This window comes from Aquarana catesbeiana, linkage group LG03, assembly GCF_042186555.1.
Source record: "Aquarana catesbeiana isolate 2022-GZ linkage group LG03, ASM4218655v1, whole genome shotgun sequence".
Taxonomy (NCBI): Eukaryota; Metazoa; Chordata; class Amphibia; order Anura; family Ranidae; genus Aquarana; species Aquarana catesbeiana.
In genome coordinates this window covers 467,917,238-467,943,566 of record NC_133326.1, presented here as the reverse complement: position 1 = coordinate 467,943,566, position 26,329 = coordinate 467,917,238, and the positions used below count along the sequence as shown (strand labels likewise).

Genomic DNA, 26,329 nt, shown 5'->3' with positions numbered 1-26,329 from the left:
GCTGTACCCTACGCTAATACTCAACTAGTGTATGGTAGCGTTCAAAACATTCACCAATGCAAAGACCAGGATTGTCAGGACAGGAGGGACAATAATACCGGGTGTCACGCCTATATCCACGCTTGCTGCAGACACAACATCTTTTTTGGGGGGCTCGTTGGGTAGGGGTACTCGGGAGGACATAAAGAAAATGCCTCTCATGCAGCCGGCTTACTGCATTTGGTTGGGGAAGGTGAGGTGGAGCACCGTCTGGAAACAGAAGGGCTCTGACGATCTCTTCCTGGAATTTAAGGAAGGATCCAGTCCATCCTGAAGCTCTGTATAGCACATAAGCATTCAGCAAAGCCAATTGAAATAAACAGACACTTTTTTGTATCAGCGTCTGGCCTTACGGGCAACTAGGTACGGCGCCAACAACTGGTCGTTGAAGTCCACCCCTCCCATATTTTGGTTATATTCGTGGACACAGAGGGGTTTCTCCACAACACCAGTCGCCGTAGTAATTTGGACCGTCGTGTCTGCATGAAGGGAGGCAAGAATGAAAACATTCTTATTATCCCTCCACTTCATAGCGGGCAAATTATTACACTGCAACCAGGCTCTCTCCCCCAGATGGGAATCTACAAGCTGCTGGGGAAAGCCCCGGCGATTAGGTCGCACGGTGCCACATGCTCCAATCTGATGATCAAAAATGTGACTAAAAAGTGGCAAGCTCGTGTAATAATTGTCCACGTACAAGTGGTACCCCTTTCCCAATAAGGGTGACACCAAGTCCCACACAATCTTGCCAGCGCTTCCTATGTAGTCAGGGCAGTTTGTCGGCTCTACGTGACTATCTTTGCCCTCGTAAACCGTAAAACTACATGTATAGCCTGTGGCCCTGTCACAGAGCTTATACATCTTGACCCCGTATCTGGCACGCTTGCTGGGAAGGTACTGTTTGAATGACAAGCGGCCAGAAAACTTAATCAGGGACTCGTCAACGCAGACAACTTGATGGGGAGTAAATAAGTCTGCAAAACGTTGGTTGAAGTGGTTTACGAGGGGCCGAATTTTGTAGAGCCGATCGTATTCATGGTCTCCACAAGGACGACAGAGTTCATTGTTGTTGAAGTGCATGAACCGCAAAATCTGCTCGTATCGTGCCCTGGTCATGGAAGCAGAGAACAAGGGCATATGGTAAATTGGGTCAGTGGACCAATATGACCACAACTCACTCTTTTTATTTATGCCCATGTTGAGGGAAAGGCCCAGAAAGAGCTTAAATTCGGAAACCGCAACTGGTTTCCAATCTCTGGCAAGGGAGGACTGGGGAATAGTGGCAATGTGTTGACCAGCGGTACAAATTGCTTTGGTCCACAATAGATCTATAGAGATCTTCGGTGAAAAACCAGTGACGTAAAATCAACTGTTTCCACCTGAATGCCGGGTTGGCCAGTGAATGGGGGAAGTATGGGTGCTGCAGAAGTGCTGGCTATACGACCAGGGTGTACTAGGCCGCTGGTGCTTGCCAGTTCACCAGAAGGAATAGCGGCGCTAGTACTGCTCTGCTCCATACGAGGGACCTGAGTTCTTGCACCTCAACAACAGCAGAAGAAGATCGGGGTCTGGTACGCCTGACCTTGGCAGGCACCACAACTCTGTCGTCAGAGCTATCTGTCATGGAGCCGCTGTCGTCTACAGGATCGTATTCTGAGCCTGAATCTGACAAATGAGTGACTTCCTCTTCACTATCTGTCATGCTCAGAAACGTGTAGGCCTCTTCACTACTGTACCTTCGATTTGCCAGTTTGGGCTCTAAATTTAGTGGTACACTAGTGAGACTCACAGGCAAAAAAGCTCCTGACTGTTAGCGACTGTATCAAAATGCTACCAACAAAAACTGTTAGCGATCGCAGGGATCAGGCCTGACTCTGCGAACGCTGCAGTTATGTGTGTTTAGTGTTTTGTAAGTGACAGTGATCGATCGATACTGCACTTGGCTGGGCTGGGCCGGGCCAAGGGGCAAAACGCAGGTGCTAGCAGGTATCTGGGCTGATCCCGCTAACACTGCGTTTTTGGGAACCCTAAACTGCTGGGGACGCTAGAGTAGATCTGATCAGATATCGATCCATTCAGATACTATACCACTAAGGGAGGTGTATGCTGCGTGCGTGTGTGTTAGCGGTTCTGGCGCTAACCTGACGCTGCCTGGGGCGACGCAGACCTTATCTGACCCTAAAAACTTAACTTATATCACCGCCGGGCGATTAGGGGGTTAAACCTTTATAAGGTAATAAACTAACCAGCGTCACCCGTAACAGTTATACGGTGATCACTGGTGAAAGGGTTAACTAGGGGGCAATCAGGGGGTTAAAACCTTTATTAGGTAGTATATGGGGGGTCTCTGTCGCTATAAAACGCTGACGGTGAACCTATATACTTACCTGCCTAACTACCGTCACCTGTGTCACTAATACAGTGATCAGAAAAACGATCGCTTAGTGACACTGGCGACGGGGGGTGATCAAGGGGTTAAAACTTTATTAGGGGGGTACCCTAGACCTAAAGGGGGCTAACCCTAACTGCCCTACCACTTATAACTGTCACAAACTGACACCAATGCAAAAAGGTACGTGATTTTGCCTGCCCGTGCCATTCTGCTGCAGTATATCTGTGTTAGGCGGTCTGCAAGTCGTTAAAAAAGGACCAAGATCTATCCCTGGGAACTACAAACCAGTTGGCCTCACATCAATAGTATGCAAGCTCTTGGAGGGGATAATGAGGGACTATATAAAAGATTTTAGCAATGAAGATGGTATTATTAGCAGGAATCAGCATGGATTCATGAAGAATAGTTAGCCAAACCAATATATAGATAGCCAAACCAATATATTAACCTTCTATGAGGAAGTGAGCTGCAATCTAGATAAAGTAAGGTATGTGGTATATCTGGATTTTGCAAAGGCATTCAATACAGTTCCCCATAAAAATTTACTGTACAAACTAAGGTCTGTCGGCATGGACCAAAGGGTGAGCACTTGGATTGAAAACTGGCTACGGGGAGAGTTCAGAGGGTAGTGATAAATGGGGAGTACTCTGAATGGTCAAGTGTAGAAAGTGGGGTCCCGCAGGGTTCTGTCCTGAGACCAATCCTATTTAATTTTTTCATAAATGATCTGGAGGATGGGATAAACGGCTCAATTTGCAGACGATACTAAGTTAAGCAGGGCAATAGCTTCTCCGCAGGATGTGGAAACCTTTCAAGAGGATCTAAAATTAATGGGGTGGGCAACTAAATGGCAAATGAAGTTTATTGTAAAATAAAATGTAAAATAATGCATTTGGGTGGCAAAAATATGAATGCAATCTATACACTGGGGGGAGAACCTCTGGGGGAATCTAGGATGGAAAAGGACCTGGGGGTCCTAGTAGATGACGGGCTCTGCAGTGGCATGCAATGCCAAGCTGCTGCTAGCAAAGCCAATAGAATTTTGGCATGCATCAACTCCAGAGATAAAATGATAATTCTCCCATTCTACAAGACTCTGGTCCGGCCGCACCTGGAGTATGCCGCCCATTTCTGGGCACCAGTCCTCAGGAAGGATTTCCTGGAACTGGAGGGAGTCCAGATAAGGGCAACAAAGTTAATAAAGGGACATAATCTTGGTTATGAGGAAAGATTTTAAGCATTGAACTTATTCTCTCTAGAGAAGAGACGCTTGAGAGAGGATATGATTTCAATGTACAAATACCATACTGGTGACCCCACATAAGCGATAAATTTTTCTGCGAAAGGGAATTTGAAAAGACACGCAGACATTCACTAAAACTGGAAGAAATATGGTTTAACCTTAAACTGCGTAGAGGGTTCTTTACTGTAATAGGGCGTACACACGGTCGGACTTTGTTCGGACATTCCGACAACAAAATCCTAGGATTTTTTCCGACGGATGTTGGCTCAAACTTGTCTTGCATACACACAGTCACACAAAGTTGTCGGAAAATCCGATCGTTCTGAACGCGGTGACGTAAAACACGTACGTCGGGACTATAAACGGGGCAGTGGCCAATAGCTTTCATCTCTTTATTTATTCTGAGCATGCGTGGCACTTTGTCCGTCGGATTTATGTACACACGATCGGAATTTCCGACAACGGATTTTGTTGTCGGAAAATTTTATCTCCTGCTCTCCAACTTTGTGTGTCGGAAAATCCGATGGAAAATGTTCGATGGAGCCCACACACGGTCGGAATTTCCGACAACACGCTCCGATCGGACATTTTCCATCGGAAAATCCGACCGTGTGTATGGGGCATAAGAGTGGTAAAGATGTGGAATTCTCTTCCACAGGCAGTGGTTTCAGCAGGGAGCATAGATGATTAAAAAAAAAAAAACTATTAGGCACCTAAACGACCACAACATGGGATATACAATGTAATATTGACATAAAAGTGCATACACACAGGTTGGACTTGATGGTCTTTTTTTTAACCTTACCAACTATAACTATATGACTGTATGAATACAGCGTTAAGCCGCGTTTAACAGCTTTTACCGGCGTCTTGCGTTTTTACAGCTCTAGTGCTGGAGCCTCAGAACGCGTTTCCCCATCCATGGCTGCTGCAGGGTTTGTTAAATCTTTTCCTGTTATTCTGCCTGCAGTCTTCTGTTTGTGCTGCAAGTCCCATGGTGAGACATGTAGTTCCAGCTGTAGTACAATTATCACAGGAGGCTGAATTCTGTAATTGGAGGAGGGAGATTGTGACGTTCATCTACATCTATCCTCCATTCACATTTGCCTACTGATAGGAACCTACTTAGACGCAATATCTACAACCAAATGATTATACTTTGTGTCTTACCATTGATTACACTGCATAGTGCCATTTGGATAACGTGTACACATATGAATTTGCAATAATTCATTTTATCCATATTAAATCTCTTGTTAATTTTATATGCCGTGCCTTTGATATGTATATGTAATGTATTCATGAGGTCAACACCATGTATATGTGTGTGTGTATGTGTGTGTGTTTTCTGAATGAAGAAGGTGCCGAATGAGTGGTGTCCTGTGACATCTGTATTACAACCAGAACTACAAGTCTTGGCCCAGGTTCACACTAGTGCGAACACAGACCTCGCATGTGATTCACACTCGCACTGCGATGTCTGTGCAATGCGAGTTCAGCCATACAGTCGTATGGCTGAACTCGCATTGCATTCGCACTAAACTATTGCAGGGACTTTTTTTGTCCCGCTCTGGAATCTGATCGAATTGGGTGTTTCCTGATCTGCTTCCTGTGCGAGTTCTCGGTTAGCACTCTGTGAACCAATCTGGGGGTGTCATTAACAATGTATTGCGGAGGGCAGTGTAAAGGCATTGCACAAGAGTGAGCCTAGGCTTAATGGCAAACATAGTTACGTAATTAGTCTGGTTGAAAAAAAAAAAAAAAAGACACAGGTTCAACCAAACACTCTGCTGGGACTGTGGACTGAATAAAAGTAAAAGATTTACCCAAGGCTTTTTTTTCAGAGAATAGATGTGAGAACTGACCCCCCCCCCAGGGGGAGAGTCCACCTCATCAAATAGTGGATGTGGCCAGTTTGCACTAACAGTGTGAGGTCTTAAAGGGGCATTCAATTCCAGGAGTGCGCAGGGTTCAGGAGTGTGATGCATAGAGTCAGAGTTCAAGAATGCATATCTCACTGGCCATTTTACAACCAAAAAAAATAAAAACATACTGTACTCCCTTTTCCCTCAAATAACAAATAAGTTGGGCTTCTGTGTTTAGATGTGACAGTAGTGAGCGGCAAGCACAGGGCCAGTGTCGGAGGTGGTGGAATTCTGTTCTACTACGTTTCAGCTGAAAAAAAAAGCCCTGAAGTTAACAAATGCAGTAGCAGCCAGATATAGGGCACACTTCATTAGGGATAACTTTATTTTTGTACATTTGCACCGAAAAATGTTATTAGCCATACTTTAGCTTTAAGCGTGAAAACAACTAAGGCTACATTCCCGCTTGTGTGTGGGGTGTGTAGCATGCATTTATATGCGTGTTTTATAAGGTGCAATGTATGCTCTTTGCAGCATGTTGCCATTCATTTTCAGTGATGTCCCAGCATATACAGACAAAATAAAAATGTTGCTCCCAGCACACCACAACATATTAAGAAACACTTGTGTTGCCTTGCAGTGCACAAGAAAAAAAAAAAAAGCAGGTATGTTTTTTGGTTCATTGACACCAAAAACGAACGTCAACATGTGCACAAGTGTCATTGGGCCCTCAAAATGGAAAATCTAGCCTATTATTTAGGAGAAATGTCTGATCTTGTATTATCTGCTGGCTCTCCTAGAATACTGATCTTTGTGAAGAGGATTTGAAAGAACTAGAAGAGGAGATGTCTAAACCAAAGACCCTAGTGGAGGTAAGTGTAAAATGACAAAGGCCATTGTGACGCTAATTCACTGTATTGAGTGAAAGCCAGGATTGTCCTTTTTAATTATTCTGATTGGGAAGTAAAACACCCATCCAGGCTTGAAATGTGCCAGAGAGGTTTTTTTTTTTTTTTTTTCCCCCAACAAAGCATGAAGTATAAACCGGATCATTAGGGAGACTCCATGGATTCCCCTTCATTGGGGCTTTATGTACTGCAAAATTATAGTCTTTAAAATGCTGGACCCAAAATAGTTACTTTTGATATCAGTTCATTTTAGTAGGGCTGCTGACACTGGCTGACAAATCTTCTTTGTTTTTAAGCATTTCATACATTCCATGTGCACACATTTCAAAGGCAGTAAAAAAAGCAAAATTACAGCTGCTTTGCACTCGCACCTGTTACCCAGCTATGTAGAAAATTTCCAATACTGATACTGTAAACTAAGTTTACTGGAAAAGAGAATTCCCAGTCTGCTCAAGGGATTTTGGGAATTTCAGGACAAACATTTGAACAGATGTTCGTGGATATTGTTCAGCTTTCACTATACCTGGTAAAAAAAAAATCTTCCAAGTAACAAGTATAATTACACACACACAGGTCGGACTTGAGTCTTTTTTCAACCTCACCTACTATGTAACTCTTATAATTGTCCACAGATCCATCAGGAAAAGATGAAAAAGAAAAAGAAGAAAAAGCACCGTAAGAGTGGAGATTCCGACAGTGAAAATGATGAGAAAAAGAAGCAGGAAAAGCTAAAGAAGGTAGATGCAGAATTTACGTCTAATAAATTCTACAATCTGAAATGTAAATGTGTGTGTTCGTTCATTAGAATATTTATGAAGAATTGTCATCTTCTGGGAAAAAAAAAAGCGCTGTATAAACAAGCTGTAGCAAAGACCAAATATATGCTTGCCCTCTAGTGGTAGCATCAAACTTTTTCATGCATAGCACAGTTATTTATTATCCATTTAGAGACATAGGAATTCTTAGGTTATACCTCTACTTACAGGAGAAATGGACACTATAAACCAGGGGTGCTCAACCTTTTGAAAAGCGAGGGACACTTATTTGGTAACTGGTTGCGGGCCACAATTAAAAAAAAAATGGTTCAGAATTTAAAATGTTTTATTTTGAATAGTATTATGAAGATTTTAAACCACAATCAGGATAATCCATTTTCTGTGGGACCAATCCCTGTTGAATGTTTACCCAGTGTTTAATCAGTCACAAAATGATCAGCTGCAGTTTATCTGCACTGCGGGTAAGCTGCACTTGGCCATTTTGACCTAAAGTGGTACTAAAGTCGTGAAACAAAAAAAAATTCCCCTGCAAGTTATAATGGGATAGCATGCATCGCATACTATGAAACTCTTGCCTTAAATTGAAGCCCTTCAGTGACACCCTGTTTATGCTGACAGGGCTTCCATCTTTACCCAGGCTTCCTTCCGGGTTTCGGGGGCTCTGTGAGCCGCAATGACCTCGTTCTGGCGCATGCGAGACATGGCCATGCACATCGCTTTGATGGGATGGCATGCTGTCCCTCCAGAATGCTGTGCACATGTGCCAGTGACATCACCTGCTGCAGAAGTAGTGACTAGCTCCTAAACGGTGAATGTTTAGGAGATATTCCTTGTACATACAGGTAAGCTTTGTTATAAGTTTACCTGTAGGTACAATTAAGGTGTTTACTACCGCTTTAAAAGCTGTGTTGCTAAGGGCATGCTCAAGGACCCTGGGGACCTGTGTTTATTTGTATCACCAAGTGGCAGACGTTCGCTGATTGATCCTTTTGGCACTCCAGATGTTGAACTTTTAAGTACTAAGGACTTGATGTACCGCCAAATATTTAAAGAGTTTCACTCCTTCTTTTTTTTTTTTTTTTTTTTAATTAACCACTTCAGCCCTGGAAGGTTTTACCCCCTTCCTGACCAGAGCACTTTTTACAATTTGGCACTGCGTCGCTTTAACTGCTAATTGCGCGGTCATGCAATGCTGAACCCAAACAAAATTTGCGTCCTTTTTTTCCCCACAAATAGAGCTTTCTTTTGATGGTATTTGATCACCCCTGCGGTTTCTATTTATTGCATTATAAACGGAAAAAGACCGAAAATTTTGAGAAAAAATTATATTTTCTACTTTTTGTTATAAAAAAATCCAATAAACTCAATTTTAGTCATACATTTAGGCCAAAATGTATGCAGCCACGTGAATTTGGTAAAAAAAAAAAAGGCAATAAGCGTATATTTATTGGTTTGCACAAAAGTTATAGCGTCTACAAACTAGGGTACATTTTCTGGAATTTACACAGCTTTTAGTTTATGACTGCCTATGTCATTTCTTGAGGTGCTAAAATGGCAGGGCAGTACAAGACCCCCCCAAATTACCCCATTTTGGAAAGTAGACACCCCAAGGAAATTGCTGAGAGGCATGTTGAGCCCATTGAACATTTAATTTTTTTGTCCCAAATGATTGAATAATGACAAAAATTAAAATTTACAAAAGATGAATGAATGACTTGTATAGTGCTACCTATGCGAACTGAAGCGCCTCAGGGCGCTTCTTTGCCGCTGGTGTCCATCTGCGGTATAGCGCGGTCCTTTACCCCGTGGTGTCCCGACACGCTTACAAACACATACAACATACATATATTTGGCCAATTTTTTTGACAGGATCTATTTAACATACCAGCATGTCTTTTGAATATGGAACATGCAAACTCCAGGCAGATGGTGTCATGGTCGGGATTTGAACAAGCGACCCTATTGCTGCTAGGTGAGAGTGCTAACCACTACACCACTGTGCTTCCCCTTTAGTTGTCACTAAATGATATATTGCTCACACATGCCATGGTTATATGTGGAATTGCACCCCAAAATACATTTTGCTGCTTCTTCTGAGTACGGGGATACCACATGTGTGGGACTTTTTGGGAGCCTAGCCGCATACGGGGCCCCGAAAACCAAGCTCCGCCTTCAGGATTTCTAAAGGCGTAAATTTTTGATTTCACTCCTCACTACCTATCACAGCTTTGAAGGCCATAAAATGCCAAGATGGCACAAACCCCCCCCCCCCCCATGACCCCATTTTCGAAAGTAGACACCCCAAGCTATTTGCTGAGAGGCATGTTGTGTCCATGGAATATTTTATATTTTGCTACAAGTTACGGAAAAATGATAAACTTTTTTTTTTGCACAAAGTTGTTACTAAATGATATATTGCTCAAACATGCCATGGGCATATGTGGAATTACACCAGAAAATACATTCTGCTGCTTCCCTGAGTACGGGGATACCACGTGTGGGACTTTTTGGGAGCCTAGCCACATACGGGGCCCCGAAAACCAAGCACCGCCTTCAGGGCGTACATTTTTTATTTCACTCCTCACTACCTGTCACAGTTTTGAAGGCCATAAAATTCCAAGATGGCACAAAACCCCCCTAAATGACCCCATTTTGGAAAGTAGACACCCCAAGCTATTTGCTGAGAGGTATGGTGAGTATTTTGCAGCTCTCATTTGTTTTTAAAAATAAAGAAAAGAAAAAAAAAATTTATTTTTTTTTTCAATTTTCAAAACTTTGTGACAAAAAGCGAGGTCTGCAAAATACTGTGGGCTGAACGAAAAAAAGAGATTGATCAGTGGGTATGCCCACCATTAGAATACCTCTCTTCATCCACCCACTTCTAATGATGGGCATACATGCATCATTTATATATGCTGAAGCATGGGGGCATCCGTCCCAAAAGTTAGGAGCAAATCGCTCCTCCGCCCCTGCTGCCCCCATGCTTCGGCATATATGTTCTTTTTTTAAACTGTGGTGGTGAAATCACTGCCTACAGTGCTGGAGTCACGGCTTTCTGTATCGTGGGAGCAAACACTGTTGCTGTCAAGGTAAATAAATGCGCGCTGCAGCTGAAAGGCGTACCTGCTAAGCAAATGATGGTTAACAATAAAACAAAGTAACATTACAGTAGAACAGTAAGACATACCATACCTGCAAAGCAAATACAAAAAAAATGGTAAAAAATAAAACATTTTTTAACGCAACCTGTGCCTAAAATATATAAATACCGAAGCATGGGGGCATCCACCCGCAAAAGGTAGGAGCAAATTGCTCCTCCGCCCCTGCTGCCCCCATGCTTCGGCATATATGCTCTTTTTTTTAACTGTGGTGGTGAAATCACCTCCGACAGCGCTAGAGTCAAGGCTTTATGTATCGTGGGAGCAAACGCTGTTGCTGTCAAGATAAGTAAATCCGCGCTGCAGCTTAATGGCGTACCTGAAAACAAAAAAAGGTTAACAATGAAACACAGTAAACAGTAAAGTATAAAAAATTGCATACCTGAAAAGCAAACATAATAAAAATAAAACATTGCAGAATAGAATGCAGTAAAAAAGAGCAGAACAACAGAGAGAGAACAATAAAACAACTATTTTTGTTTTTTTATTTTCTATATTTTTTGTGTTTACACTTTTTTTGGTAACTGTAACTTTTGTAACTGTAACCGGTTCCAGGTTCGGGTCTCTCAAAATGCGATGGCATCTTGGCATACCCTGTGAAAGTGTGCCTAGTCTGTGCAATGCTGTACCCTACGCTAATACTCAACTGGTGTATGGTAGCGTTCAAAACATTCACCAATGCAAAGACCAGGATTGTCAGGACAGGAGGCACAATAATAGCGGGTGTGACGCCTATATCCGCACTTGCTGCAGACACGACATCTTCTTTGGGGGGTTTGTTGGGTAGGGGTACTCGGGAGGACATAAGGAAAATGCCTCTCATGCAGCCGGCTTACTGCATTTGGTTGGGGAAGGTGAGGTGGAGCACTGTCTGGAAACAGAAGGGCTCTGACGATCTCTTCCTGGAATTTAAGGAAGGATCCAGTCCGTCCTGAAGCTCTGTATAGCACATGAGTGTTCCGTTCAGCAAAGCCAATTGAAATAAACAGACACTTTCTTGTACCAACGTCTGGCCTTTTGGGCAACTAGGTACAGCGCCAACAACTGGTCGTTGAGGTCCACCCCTCCCATATTTTGGTTATATTCCTGGACACCGAGGGGTTTCTCCACAACACCAGTCGCCGTAGTAATTTGGACCGTCGTGTCTGCATGAAGGGAGGTAAGAACAAGAACATTCTTATCCCTCCACTTCATAGCGAGCAAGTTATTACACTTCAAGCAGGCTCTCTCCCCCAGCCTAAGACGGGAATCTACAAGCCGCTGGGGACGGCCCCGGCGATTAGATCGCACAGTGCCACATGCTCCAATCTGACGATCAAACAAGTGACTAAAAAGTGTCACGCTCGTGTAATAATTGTTTACGTACAAGTGGTAACCCTTTCTGAATAAGGGTGACACCAAGTTCCACACAATCTTGACAGCATTTCTATGTAGTCAGGGCAGTTTGTTGGCTCTATGTGACTATCTTTGCCCTTGTAAACCATAAAACTACATGTATAGCCTGTGGCCCTGTCACAGAGCTTATACATCTTGACCCCGTATCTGGCACACTTGCTGGGAAGGTACTGTTTGAATGACAAGCGGACAGAAAACTTAATCAGGGACTCATCAACGCAGACAACTTGATGGGGAGTAAACAAGTCTGCAAAACGTTGGTTGAAGTGGTTTACGAGGGGCCGAGTTTTGTAAAGGCGATCGTATCCAGGGTCTCCACGAGGACGAGAGTTCATTGTTGTTGAAATGCATGAACCGTAAGATCTGTTCGTATCGTGCCCTGGTCATGGAGGCAGAGAACAAGGGCATATGGTGAATTGGGTCAGTGGACCAATATGACCGCAATTCACTCTTTTTTTTTTTTTTTTCCAAAACAATGTGGTGTTTTATTGGAAGAGTAGGTTACATAGAGTGCATACATGGACGACAGTACATTGACATTTTGATCAGCATACACTTAGTGGGGGGTACATAGAAGGGTAGCAAACGGGGTGTTAGTACATAACAATTAATGTTGAGTGGAACAGCGTTTTGTACAACATATCTACAGTGCCCAATCACTATCCAATGCGCCTAATTGTGTTCGTTGTTGCACAGATCGGGTAGTTTATTCAGATATTGCATTGCAGGTAGAGGCACTACCCATCCAGGCGTCCCAGACCTTACCATATTTTGCAGGGCAGCCCCTATGAACGTATATTTCCTTCTTATATGGTAGAACATTATTTATATTCGAGATCCATTCCTGAAGTGTCGGAGATATGGGTTGTAACCATTTTCTGGCTATCAATAATCTGGCCATAAAGAGTGACTCTTGAAGAAAGATCTTGTGAAACTTGTCTGAATCGGGATCTGGGAAGATTCCTAACAGACATTGTTTAGGGCATAGTGTAAGGGGGGAGCCCATTTCATCATGAATAAATTTTACTATTTGGGACCAATAGTCCTGTATTGCTGGACATGACCAGAGGAGGTGAAAGAACGTACTGGAGGGGCTGTCACATCTGGGGCATAGCGGGTTCTGATTAGACTTATATTTGGCCAGACGAAGAGGAGTTAGATATGTCCTGTGTATGATATAAAGTTGCGTGAGGCGGTCTGACAATTTTGTGGAAACTTTTTTGCATGTATCTAGGGCATCTTCCCATTCATCATCCTCCAACCCCCCCACATCCTCAGACCAGGGAATTTTCAGCCTGTATGCAATTTGCACCGCTGTGGGTCGCAGCAGGAAATTATAAAATCCTGAGATCAGTTTGCGGTGATCTGAGTCTAGCATAATGTAGAGAATGTCTAGTTGCTCAACATCCGGGGGGTCATCCCCAAATTGTGCTCTAAGGGCATGTCTGAGCTGGAGGTAGCGGAAGTGCATAGTGTTAGGAAGATTGAACTTTTCTTTAAGCTGTTGAAACGATTTTAGCACCTTATCTACGTAAACATCTGACAAGAACCCAACTCCATGGTCTAACCACAGTTCATGACCTGGCACCTTGAGCAGTTCCCCTAGGTTCGGATTGTTCCAAAGTGGTGTATGAGAATGATTGATCGGAGTTCTAAGTTTACGTTGCACCACCTCCCATACTCTACAGTGATGATATAGTAACCCTTTTTTATTGTCTATTTTACCGGTACCTCGGAATATGAGTTGGAAGGGATGCGTGAATCTGTGTCCGAAGGGGGAGTCTATTAATGATAGGTATCGTTCCCTATCATGTTTGTCTAGGTGGAAGAAGTGGGAGAGTTGTGCTGCCAGATAATAGAGATTAAAATCAGGTAGCGCCAGTCCCCCCAGCTCCGAGGGATTTTTCAGTGTTTGCCAGGATAGTTTATGACGACCCGATCCCCAGACAAAAGAATTAAGGATGGTCTCAATGGATTTAAATATCCTTAGCGGTATATACAGTGGGGCATGCCATAGGACATATAGGAATTTGGGAAGGAGCACCATCTTAATTAGATTCACCCTACCCATCACCCCAAGTGGCAATTTAGCCCAGGTTTGCGTTTTAGATTTCAAAGTGGATATTAGGGGTTCTATGTAGGAGGCGAGTATAGTCTTCCGGGGAGCGGGTTATCACAATACCCAAATATGTCATAGCGCTAACCCTGATGAGTGGGGAGCTGGTCTGTATCTCGGTGGGGGCACTTATGTCTAGTGGGAGGATTTGGGATTTATCCCAATTGATTTTCAGGCCCGAGTATCTACCAAATCTTTGAATCACTTCCAAAGCCACCCGTAGGGAAGGGCCCGCGTCTGACAGGTATAACAACATGTCATCTGCGTATAAGCTGACTTTTTCTATTATATTTTCTCGGCTTAGTCCCCGAACACCCGGGTGGGTCCGAAGGGACGAGGCAAGGGGTTCCACCGCTAGTGCATATAATAAGGGGGAAAGTGGACATCCCTGCCTCGTGCCCCTGGATAAAGGAAAAAAATCAGAGGTTTTACCATTGACCAAGACCCTGGCGCGCGGGTTCTGATATAATAGTTTGATCCATTTAATGAACCTGGGCCCAAAACCAAATTTAGCAAGGCATTCCCAAAGATATGCCCACTCAACAGAGTCAAACGCCTTTGCGGCGTCCAAGGACACCACTACTCTGGAGCCTAGGGAGTCATGTTTGGCCTGGATATTCATATGGAGTCTGCGTAGGTTATATGCCGTGTTCTTCGCTGGCATGAACCCAGTTTGATCTGGGTGGATCAATGTATGAATAACTGTGTTCAGGCGGAGCGCCAGGGCCTTGGCCAAGATCTTTATGTCCAATTGGAGAAGGGAGATTGGGAGGACTCTGGGTGTTCTAGATTTTTGCCAGGTTTAGGGATAAGTACAATATTTACCTCTGACATGGATGGGGGCAGATTCCCGGATTCAAATATGTGAGTGAATAGTTCATGAAGTTTGGGAACCAGACTCTCACTGTATGTTGTGTAGAATTCCAGGGGTAATCCATCTGCTCCTGGAGCTTTGGACGGATTGAGTAGGGACATTGCCTTAGTTATTTCTGTTTCGGTGATGGGGGCCTCAAGTATTTCCACCTGGGATGGAGTTAGGGAGGGTAGCTCTATATCTGACAATAATGAGGCAATTTCCTCCACGGGATTGTTCACGGTGGATGAGTATAAGGACTCGAAGAATGAACGGAATTCCCCAGTCACCTCCACGGGGTCTGTCACTAGTCTACCGTCAGTGGTCCGAAGTGAAACCACCGTGGGGGGCCTACAGTCCAGGTGCGCCAAGTACGCCAGTAACCGACCCGCCCTCTCTCCGCATTCATAGTGCCTCTGTTTGTTGTAGTATATTTTCCTGTCAGCCTTTTCAAAGTGCAGATTATTCACAATTCTAGCCTGTAACTTCATCTGGTCTGCTGTGAGCGGCGACGGATTGTCAGTGAAATTCCGTTCTGTTTCCACTAGGGATTGTTCTGCTTGTAGGAGTAGTTGGGAGGATGTCTTACGGTAGCGGGAGATGCGATGGGAGAGGATCAGGCGAGCATGGGATTTGAAAGAATCCCATACTGTGCCAAAGGGTGCCGTACCCCTATTTGTCTGGAAATAGAAATCCCACTCAGGGGTAATCTCCCCCAAATCTGGGATTGCCGTCAGCCAGAATGGATTTAGTTTCCAATTGTATGTTGATGGTGGTGAGTCAATTTTAAGTTTAATCCAATATGGGGCATGATCTGATAGTATACGGGGGCTGAAACCCACTTCTCCCAGTAGGGGGGAGATGGTGCGGGAGATTAGGATCAGGTCAATACGGGACATGACATTGTGCGATGCAGAGAAGCATGAATATGCCCTGCTCACCGGGTTGCGATGTCGCCATGTGTCTATAAGTGCCAGATCATTAAGGGTTCTACCAAATCTAGTGTATTCCTGGGAGAGTTCAGCCTGGGACGCCATGGAGGTACGATCCAGGTCCTTATTCATGACGTTGTTAAAGTCGCCCAGCCACATGGCCGGCACAGTAGGGAATTGGGACATAAATGCTAATCCCTCATGCAGTACAGTAAATTGAAAGGGAGGAGGTATATAAAATGCCAGTATTAACAATTCCAGCCCATTTAATTTGGCATGTAAAAATAAAAATCTGCCCTGGGGGTCTGATCTAAGGGTTAATAAAACAAATTGCATTGTTTTCGCTACTAATATTGCTATGCCTCTAGAATTGGCAGTAAACGGAGCCTGGTATAACCATCCCACCCAGGGTTTTTTAAGTGACATCTGCAGTTGACCTGTGAGATGGGTTTCCACAAGCACTATGAGGCCTGCAGACTGTGCTTTGAGGAAAGAGAGGACTGCGGTCCGTTTAGCTTTAGCCCTGATACCCCTTACGTTCCATGTGAGGCATTTAATCTCTAACATATTAGTTGTCTGGTATGAGTATGTATCGATCATTCGCCGTCCAAGACGTCATGCACCACCCCAACATTGGGGTAGCATGCGACACCCGCCAGCAGTCCTCAGCTAGGAGTCTTGCAGGCCAGGACAACCAATTATGGATAGATTGACAGATTTCTAAAGTGGGCACAACTCCACCCCAGTGTAGCATAGCTATAGGTACAAATAAGCACTTGCAGCAATCACTCTTCAATATATGGTTCATATACCAAGCATCAACCCAATCAGAACAGTCTGATTGAAACTGTAACAATGCTCCAGAACGCCCGGGTAAGCAATGCATCCAGTGGATAACAAATGCAGTTTGCTGGGACCGGGCGAACCAGGGAAACCAACTTGTTGTAAAAAAATAAACGTTGCATTGAAATTGAAAAACAGCGGGTTCCGAGGGGACACCCGTATCTAGGGGAGCGAAACTTCGCTGTAAAGCAAGCAGTAGCAGTAAGAGGGGGACTACTGGAACGGGTAACATAGTGACCAGAGTCTTTTGTCCCATGTGTTCTCTCGGGTTAACACTTGCCACAATGATCTTAATAGGTGAGTTCAACAGCTTGTGTACACGCTGGGTATCCGTCCGTATCTCTCCAAATTGGGAATACTGCACTCTTGAACAAGGGTATGTACACTCAGGACACTCGGATTTTAGATCAAGAGTTGCAGTCCAGATAAGCAACGGGACAATAAGCTGGGGGATCGGAAGTTCTTATGGGCGTGAGGAGGTTCGTATATGGGTATGTATGCTCAGGGCACTCGGATTCTGGATCGAGAGCTGCAATCCAGAAAAGTAGCAGGACAATGAGCTAAGGGGAGCGGAAGTTCTTATGAGGGTGAGGGATTTCATATATGGGTAGTACATCAGCAAATTATCGACTAATACTGGTAGTACAGTACCTGAGTGAGGAGGTTGTTCCAGGTGATGTTTTTGTGGAAGTCATGTGTCCCTCTAGGCTTGTGGTGGTGTAAACAAGGGGCGAGATGGACCGCGGAAAATCAAGCGGGCTCATGATCCGGCGCGGCCTTGTCTTCCAACCAGGCAAACACTGCCTCTGGGGTGTCAAAGAAGTGAGCACGGTCTGTACCGACCACCCGTAGTCTCGCGGGAAAGAGCATCGCGTAGGTGTAATGGCGTAGGCGAAGTTGGCGTTTAGCTTCAGTGAATAGAGCCCTCTTCTTCTGGACGTCTGCTGAAAAATCTGGAAATACCTTGATCTCGCTGTTCTTGAAGGGAATATTTCCCTTTAGTCTAGTGAGCCTGAGGATAGCGTCCCGGTCCCTGAAATTAAGTAGTTTGGCGATGAACGTTCTCGGTGGTGCACCTTGGGGGGGAGGTTTCGCCGCTAGCCTGTGCGCCCGCTCCACCACGAATGAAGTGGAGAATTCGGACCTGCCGAAGGTGTTGACTAGGAGATTTTCCAGAAATGAAGGGGGGTCAGGGCCTTCAGAGCCCTCTGGCAGGCCGATGAACCGCAGATTACACCTACGTAAGCGGTTTTCCATATCGTCCTGCTTAGCGAGGACCATGGTAAGCTGGTGTTGCAGACGCTTGGTGTGAATTTGCAATGGCGGTATCTCGTCCTCCACGTTGCTGATGCGGGTTTCCGTCTCAGTGACCCGATCCCTCAGCTTCTGCAAATCTTGGCGGATCAGAGAGACATCAATCTTTACCTCCTCGATTTTGCTTGTAAGTGTGCTCTTACAATCTGAAATGGCTTCTAGCACACATGCCGTGTCCTCCGCAGCCGCGTCTGTGTGAGAGGAGGAAGCGGCGCCATTTTCTCCCCCAGCCTCCTTGTCCGTGTTGCGATATTTAGCCAATTTGGCCGCGGGATCCGTCTTCTGTTTCGGAGGCGACATGATCTCCGTGCAGGGGGGAATGTAAGGAATCCAGCGGTAGCCGATAAATGGCAGTTTTGAGTTTAGGATATATGAAACCGGATTATGGGCAAGCGGAGCTCCCGATTCTCACTCCTCACGCCATGCCAGTTCAGGCCACGCCCCCGCAACTCACTCTTTTTAGTTATTCCCCTTTTTGAGAGAGAGGCCCAGAAAGAGCTTAAATTCGGAAACTGTAATTGGTCTCCAATCTCTGGCAAGGGAGGGCTGGGGAATAGTGGCGATGTGTTGACCAGATTACAAATTGCATTGGTCCACAATAGATCTATAGAGATCTTCGGCGAAAAACAGCGAATAAAAAAAGTGACGTAAAATCAACGGTTTCCACTTGAATGGGGGAAGTACGGGTGCTGCAGAAGTGGTGGGTTCCCAATTAGGATTGGCAAATGCAGCAAGAAGGGCACTATGGGCACGACAGGCCTGTGTTTGTCTTTTTGGTGGCAGCGGGACACTACTTGTGCTTGCCACCTCACCAGCTTGAACTGCACTTATGGGACTCGCCACGTCACCACGTGATACTGCAGTGCTGGTTTGACTACGACCAGGGTGTACTAGGCCGCTGGTGCTTGCCAGTTCATCAGAAGGAATTGCGGCGCTAGTACTGCTCTGCTCCATACGAGGGACCTGCGTTTTTGCACCTCAACAACAGCAGAAGAAGATCGGGGTCTGGTATGCCTGACATTGGCAGGCACCACAACTCTATCTTCAGAGCTATCTGTCATGGAGCCGCTGTCTTCTACAGGATTGTATTCTGAGCCTGAATCTGACAAATGAGTGACTTCCTCTTCACTATCTGTCATGCTCAGAAACGTGTAGGCCTCTTCACTACTGTACCTTCGATTTGCCAGTTTGGGCTCAAAATTTAGTGGTACAGTAGTGAGACTCACAGGTAAAAAAGCTCCTGACTGTTAGCGACTGTATCAAAACGCTACCAAAAAAAGTTAGCGATCGCAGGGATCAGGCCTGACTCTGCGAATGCTGCAGTTATGTGTGTTTAGTAAGTGACAGTGATCGATTGATACTGCACTTGGGTGGGGTGGGCTGGGCTGTGCCGGGCGCAGGGGCAAAACGCAGGTGCTAGCAGGTATCTTGGCTGGTCCCGCTAACACTGTTTTTGGGATCCCTAAACTGCTGGGGACGCTAGATCTGATCAGATACTATACCACTAAGGGAGGCGTATGCTGCGTGCGTGGGTGTTAGCGGTACTGGCACTAACCTGACGCTGCCTGGGTTGACGCAGACCCTATCTGACGCTAAAACCTAACTTATATCACCCGCCGGGCGATCAGGGGGTTAAACCTTTATTGGGTAATAAACGGCGGGTACCCTGACACTATAAAAAAAAAAAACAACTAACCAGCGTCACCCATAACAGTTATACGGTGATCACTGGTGAAAGGGTTAACTAGGGGGCAATCAGGGGGTTAAAACCTTTATTAGGTAGTATATGGGGGTACCTGACGCTATAAAAAGTTGACAGCGAACCTAAATACTTACTTGCCTAACTAGCGTCACCTGTGACACTAATACAGCGATCAGAAAAAGTGACACTGGCGACGGGGGTTGATCAAGGGGTAAACCTTTATTGGGGAGGGGGGGGTTAGGGGGGTACCTACCACTAACTGCCCTACCACTTATAACCGTCACAAAATGACACCAATATAATAATTGGTAAAAAGAAAAAAAAAAAACTGCTATTGGTGTCACTGTGACTGGGGGTGCAGGGGGGTGATCGGGTGGTGAAAATTGTGCCTGCATGTTCTACTGTACGTGTAGTGTTGGTGCAAACTTACTTGATGTCTTCTATCCTTGACACCGGAACGAAAAGACAGACACGAGGAGGGATGACATCGCTTCCTCTGCCGCTGTTTACATTACAGCAGAAGAGGAAGATTCTCATTCGCCGGGAGCGATCGCGAGGGGGTGGCCATGAATCAGTGGCCTCCCCCTCAGCACGGATCGCTCCTGGAACGAAGCCGACCATACCCATACGTGACATTGCCTGCCCGTGCCTTTCTGCTGCAGTATATCTGCATGAGGCGGTCGGCAAGCGGTTAAACAGGTTCTTTATTAAAAAATAAAGATAGCAAAGTTAAATATAGACACAGTCCGGCAGCATTCAGAAAAAGAAATCTACAGGAAAAACAAAACATTTTTCACAACAGCATTACACCAAGCATTAGCATAAAGAAAAGACAGGAACATCTAGTATTATAACATCAAGGGGCGCAGTCTTGCCCTCAGTTTAATGTAACCTGGGTATAACCTTTTGAGTCGGACCAAAATAACCATATATGGGTCATGTTGGGCGACCATGGCGCTGCAATAGCCGCATCTGTACAAGTTCATGAGGACTGAGGTCTGGGGAATCCAACCATGGCACCCACAATCTTTCAAATTTTCCAGGGCATCCCCTATGTTGATAAACATACCTTTCAAATATAAGGGTATTTTCCATATGCGTCACCCTTAGCTGGTGTAAGGGGGGAGATCGGAGGACTTCCAGAGGAAAATTGTCTTTTGAGCCTGGAAGAGGGCACGATTAATTGCCACCCGTGTGGGTTCCTTTGGGATGGTATTGCTTAAGATACCACAAAAGACCACATTTAGGCTCCAGGGATAAGCGAGTTTGGAACACCCTGTTAAGGGTACCCAGGACTGCTGTGCAATAATGGTGCAATTTGGGACACCTGCAGAGGAAATGAATCAGGTCACCCTTGTCCTGTTTGCACCTGTAACAGAGGGTCTGCCAGTATTCCCATGCCGTGAAGGTGGACAGGAGTGTAATGGGATCTCAAAACTATATAAAGCTGGGGCATAGTTTTTGTGAGAAAATTAAGGAGCTAGTAACCACTGCCTGCAACACATCCTCCTATTGGTCCCCTGAAAGCTGACCAAGGTCCCCCTCCCATTTCCCCATTTGGCCTTGGAGGGATAGCTATCTAGAGAAGTACTCAGTAACATACTATAACACTAGGAAATAAGACCCTTAGCATGGATAACTAATGAAATTAAATGCAAATTGGGGTTGGCGATGAGGTCCACACATTCTCCGCTCCCTGAGCCCTAATGGCATGTTGTAATTGTAGGTAGTAAAACTTTATATATGCGGGAAGGAAAAATCTCTCCCAGAGAGCTGAGAAAAGAAGCAAGGAAAGAGTTTCACTCTTAAAAATTGTCCTTTGATGTCTCCTGCTTGTGATTGTACTGTGACAATGGCGTACATGTGGGCAAGTATGGGGGCTGTAATTTTTGCATTCCACCTGTGCTGGTTTGCTGAAAGCTTCTTGGTTTTACTATTGCATGGTTCTTCTGTCAGTACTAGTTAAGATACTGGGCTATGTAAATCTTCTCAATCTTCATGCAAGGTTTAGGAAAGTCAGCCACATTCTTGGACAAGCATTTTGCGGCATGCAGATGAGCCTCCACTTTCAAGAGTGGGGAAACACTTGGACAAATTGCATTCCTAAAACGTAGGTGCAGGAGGTGTTATCCCCGGGGCTACGATCTGGTCTGGAGTTCTGCTCCCTGTTCCTTCTTTGGTATCTCTCCACCAGACTTTTTGTGTCACCCCATAGATTAGTAGATCCTCCATCAAGGCCTCTCAGGTCTTCTGGATCATGGTGTCCTTGTCCCAGTTCTTTTTCTCCAGAATATTCACCATTCCCATACACATACAGCGGGGCAAAAAAGTATTTAGTCAGCCACCAATTGTGCAAGTTCTCCCACTTAAAAAGATGAGAGAGGCCTGTAATTGTCATCATAGGTATACCTCAACTATAAGAGACAAAATGTGGAAACAAATCCAGACAATCACATTGTCTGATTTTGAAAGAATTTATTTGCAAATTATGGTGGAATATAAGTATTTGGTCACCTACAAACAAGCAAGATTTCTGGCTCTCACAGACCTGTATCTTCTTTAAGAGGCTCCGCTGTCCTCCACTCATTACCTGTATTAATGGCACCTGCTTAAACTTGTTATCAGTATAAAAGACACCTGTCCACAACCTCAAACAGTCACACTCCAAATCCACTATGGTGAAGACCAAAGAGCTGTCGGAGGACACTAGAAACAAAATTGTAGACCTGCATCAGGCTGGGAAGACTGAATCTGCAATAGGCAATCAGCTTGTAGCCACTGTAGTTATATTGGAAAGCAAAAAGAAAAACAATAAAGCATGATCCTATTTGCTCCACTGGGGGAAAACAATTCTTCCTGATACCACTGGAGGCAATTAGATATTCCCTGTATCAATGACCCCTGGTGTCATCCAGTTTGTCTTTTTAAAACAATCTACTGAGCTGGCCAGAATTAGTTCTTGAGGGAGCCTGTTCCACATTTTAAAAGCTCTTACTGTTGAAGCCTTTCCGTAATCGGAGGTTAAATCTATTTTCTTCCAGAAGCAAAGAGCACCCCCTTGTCCTCTGTAATGACTTGAAGGTGAATAACTCCACCAAGTTCACTATATGAACCACTAATAAATGTATACACGTTCTTCATATCCCCCCTTAATTTATTCTCTCCAGAAAAGGCGATTACGTTCCTCCTAATCTTTCCACATAGCTGAGCTCCTCCATGCTTCTTATCAGTTTGGATGCCCTTCTCTGCACTTTCTCCAGTTCCCCAATATAATTTTTTCTGAACTGAATATTCCAGATGAGGTATTACTAATGATTTGTACAGGGGAAAATTTATATCTTTCTATCTGCAGTCCATACCTCTTTTAGGGCTTAAATATGGCCTCTTTTGCAGGCGTTTGTTTTGTTTTTTTTTTTTCTTTTTCCTTTTTTTCTATTTTTTATCTTGTACTGGCTGAAAAAAAAGAAAAAAAAAAACAGCTCTTAAAGGAGCCGATGTACAGGTATGTCGATTCAAATTGAACGGGGGGACTTGAAATGAGGCACATATGTGGTGTGCCTCCATTCCTAGTACATGTATATGCAAAAAAAGGGAAAAAGTGGGACTTTGAATGAGGTGTCTGACATTGTGGAGGTGAATTAGAACAAATAAAGTTTATTGATCAAGAACATTATATGAAACATGGAAATATAAAAACCACATAAACGCTGGTCTGCTGAATCATATTGATCCACCCACACATAACATACAGGTGTGGCATGATAGAAAAGTACATGGGTAAATGGTTCTATTAAATACATTGCATGGTCTGAAAAAATAGCATAAATTATGTGTGAATATTAATTAATTTATTAATATTCACACATAATTTATGCTATTTTTTCAGACCACCCCAGGTAGCCGTCACGTGGCTCACCATTGTTTTTCACCTATGAACCAGCAGCATGTTTTTGTGTCATCGGGGGGTTTGGTTGTATGCGTCCTGCCGCACACGGCTTTAATTACCTCAGCTCCCCGGAAAGACCATGTTTGGAACCTTGGTTGCATGGTCGCAGTATTTCACCACATTGGACCCTCTGTAAGTATTTAGGACGGGGCAACCTGCCTTTCCTTTATATTATTTATAACTAGACTAATGTTACCATTCTTTTATACCTTATAGATTAATTGAGCATCCGCCCCTGAAGAGTGTTTTTACACGAAACGCGTCGGGCATATGCAATGCTGACCCATATCTGTAATGAATCACGATGTCGATTTCTGTCTATAATAGACTATTAATTTTTTGAATTTGAGGTATCAATTACGGTCTCATTGTTTTATTTATTCATACTCTTGCTGCTAGTGCTGCTCATATGTTAAATGTATATATATATATGAATTTATCCCATGCAATATATTTAATAGAACCATTTACCTATGTACTTTATAGCCATGCCACACCTGTATGTTATGTGTGGGTGGATCAAAATGATTCAGCAGACCAGAGTTTATGTGGTTTTTATATTGCCATGTTTCATATAATGTTCTTGATCAATAAACTTTATTTGTTCTAATTCACCTCCACAATGTCAGCCACCTCATTCAAAGTCCCACTTTTTCCCTTTTTTTGAAAAAAAGACTCCCTTCTGTTGCTCTCGGCCTCCTCCAGATCTCCAAATTCCTTTTTTCTCCAGTGTAAGCTGACTGTTTGAAGGTGGCTGTATTCATTTATAGTGGTATGTAGGAGTACAGCGACCTTCTCTTGCTCACACCTGCAATGTACTGTGGTCTAAGGATTTGTAGCATGCATAGAGCAATGCACATGACCACAACAAGGTAAGGAGTGGGGGGGGGGGGGGAGAATCAGAGGTTCAGGAGCTCACAGGGGTGTTTCAAGGAGGGAGAAAAACACCAAAAGAAAGTTTCATGAAAAATAGATCCCATAGCCATTCAGTAGTGAATGTGTGTGAATTATTTTTGGGAATAAAAATATAGTATATGGGTCACTTTAACCTGAGATTAGCATTTTTAAGACTTTATCTTATCAACAGACTAAGCAGCTAGCCCATTTTTTTCTTTGATAACATACTTATGCCTTTTACTAGGAAATTCCAAGCTTGATCTAGGACTAATAGGATAAGCACAGTGGACAGCATTTATTAGTTGTGAATTTTACATGGCACATTTTAATTAGTAGTCTGAAGTATTTCAGCTGGCTCCCTTCAGTTCTCAGTCAAACAATATATAGAAGTATTTATTGTGCCAGCGTTTCCCAAACCTTATTCTGTCTTTTTCAACACCACCTTCAAAACCTCTGTAGGGTATATGTAGCTTGACATCTGACCTGCCCAGATCATCCGCCCTCTGTCAGTTACTGGAGGGCCTTCCCATTATTTCTATCCCAAGGTAGCCCATTGTCCAGATATTATGCAGTCTGGAGGTGTGTCTGTTTCTCTGGGCTCTAAGTATCCTGCATAGAGCGGAAATATTATAGGTGTAATGTGCTCTCGCTAATACTTGCCATTGGCAGCCATCATGAAAACAAACATATTTTCCAGTACAACACATTTTTATAGTGCTGGAAATCTGGCATTGGTAATTTTGAATGTGGGACTTCTGGCAGTGGGAACAATTTAACTGTCCTAACTTAACCTAAGCACTTACAATAAAGTCCTGCTGTTTACTTGCCTTCAACCAGGAGTCTGAGCAGGAAACATATAGAGCGCTGGAATCTTGGTGTTAGGCAAAGCTGATTTGTACAAGGAGTACTGTAAGAATTCCCTGTACAAGTAATGGTACACATTTTTTGCAAACACATGAATTTCCACTGACTCTGTGTAACATTGCAGTGTTTCTATAACTATTTAATTTTTAAATGCAGGCTTTGAATGCGGAAGAGACACGTCTAAAGCAGGTACAGGAGATGTTACAGATGGATGAGAGGAAGAGAGCATACAACAGTATTTATGAGACACGGGAACCCACAGAGGAAGAGATGGAGGCATACAGAATGAAACGCCAAAGGCCGGATGACCCAATGGCCCCCTTCCTGGGGCAATAGTGAAGGGCGTCATTGCATGTTTTGTACAATTTTTATTGTAAGGAAATCTGTTTTGTTACAAAACATCATAGAAATGTGCAATAAATCTATTGATTATACTGTGTATAGATGTAAATTTCTGTTCTCAATAAATAGTCATATTTACACTTAACTGATTTTTTTTTTTCTTTTATGAGGTGATCAACTGCGTTTTAATACTTGCTGAGTCACTGACCTAAACATTTTAAAATACTGTACAGTACAGGACACAGGCCGAGTATGCATAGACCCTGGGTTATAGGGACACACCTCCATGCGATTGAACACCAGCCCACCTTTGAGGGCACACCCTCTGGGTGCCTTCCCTATAATGATACACCAGTCTGTGAGTGTTTCCTTTTCTTTATCATACATCACGGGACACAGAGCACCATAATAATGACTATTATATGCTACCTTTAGGTGATTGGACACTGGCAACCAATAGTAAGAAGGTTCCTCCCATATAACCCCTCCCATACAGGAAGTACCTTTAGTTTTAGTTTTGTTTTTTGCCAGTGTCTTGAAGGTGATGGTCATGGCTGTGGAAGCTCTTCAAATAATGTCCCAGTGAGGATGTTTTAATCGGATCCATTCGGATGGCATATTATGCTAAGTGGATGGTACTCGAGCCTTGGTTCAAGAACAAGGTTTTGCCTGTAACGTGTCCTTTATGGCGCTGGACCCTCGTTATATGGTATACCTGGTCTTTTTCACTTGCCCAAGGAAACC

At 44.0% G+C, this 26,329-nt stretch overlaps 1 protein-coding gene across 2 annotated transcripts in view; it reads left to right on the top strand.

Annotated features, from left to right (window-relative positions):
* The window catches only part of SLU7 (SLU7 homolog, splicing factor), a 96,255-nt gene extending 70,525 nt beyond the window's left edge, over nucleotides 1-25,730 (top strand). For both annotated transcript variants that reach the window (XM_073620860.1, XM_073620861.1), the window contains exons 14-16: nucleotides 6,340-6,411; nucleotides 7,080-7,184; nucleotides 25,400-25,730. In XM_073620860.1, coding sequence (XP_073476961.1) covers nucleotides 6,340-6,411; nucleotides 7,080-7,184; nucleotides 25,400-25,579 — 357 coding nt within the window. In that variant the 3' untranslated portion in view covers nucleotides 25,580-25,730. The remainder of the gene's footprint in view (nucleotides 1-6,339; nucleotides 6,412-7,079; nucleotides 7,185-25,399) is intronic.
* The last annotated feature ends 599 nt before the right edge of the window (nucleotides 25,731-26,329 follow it).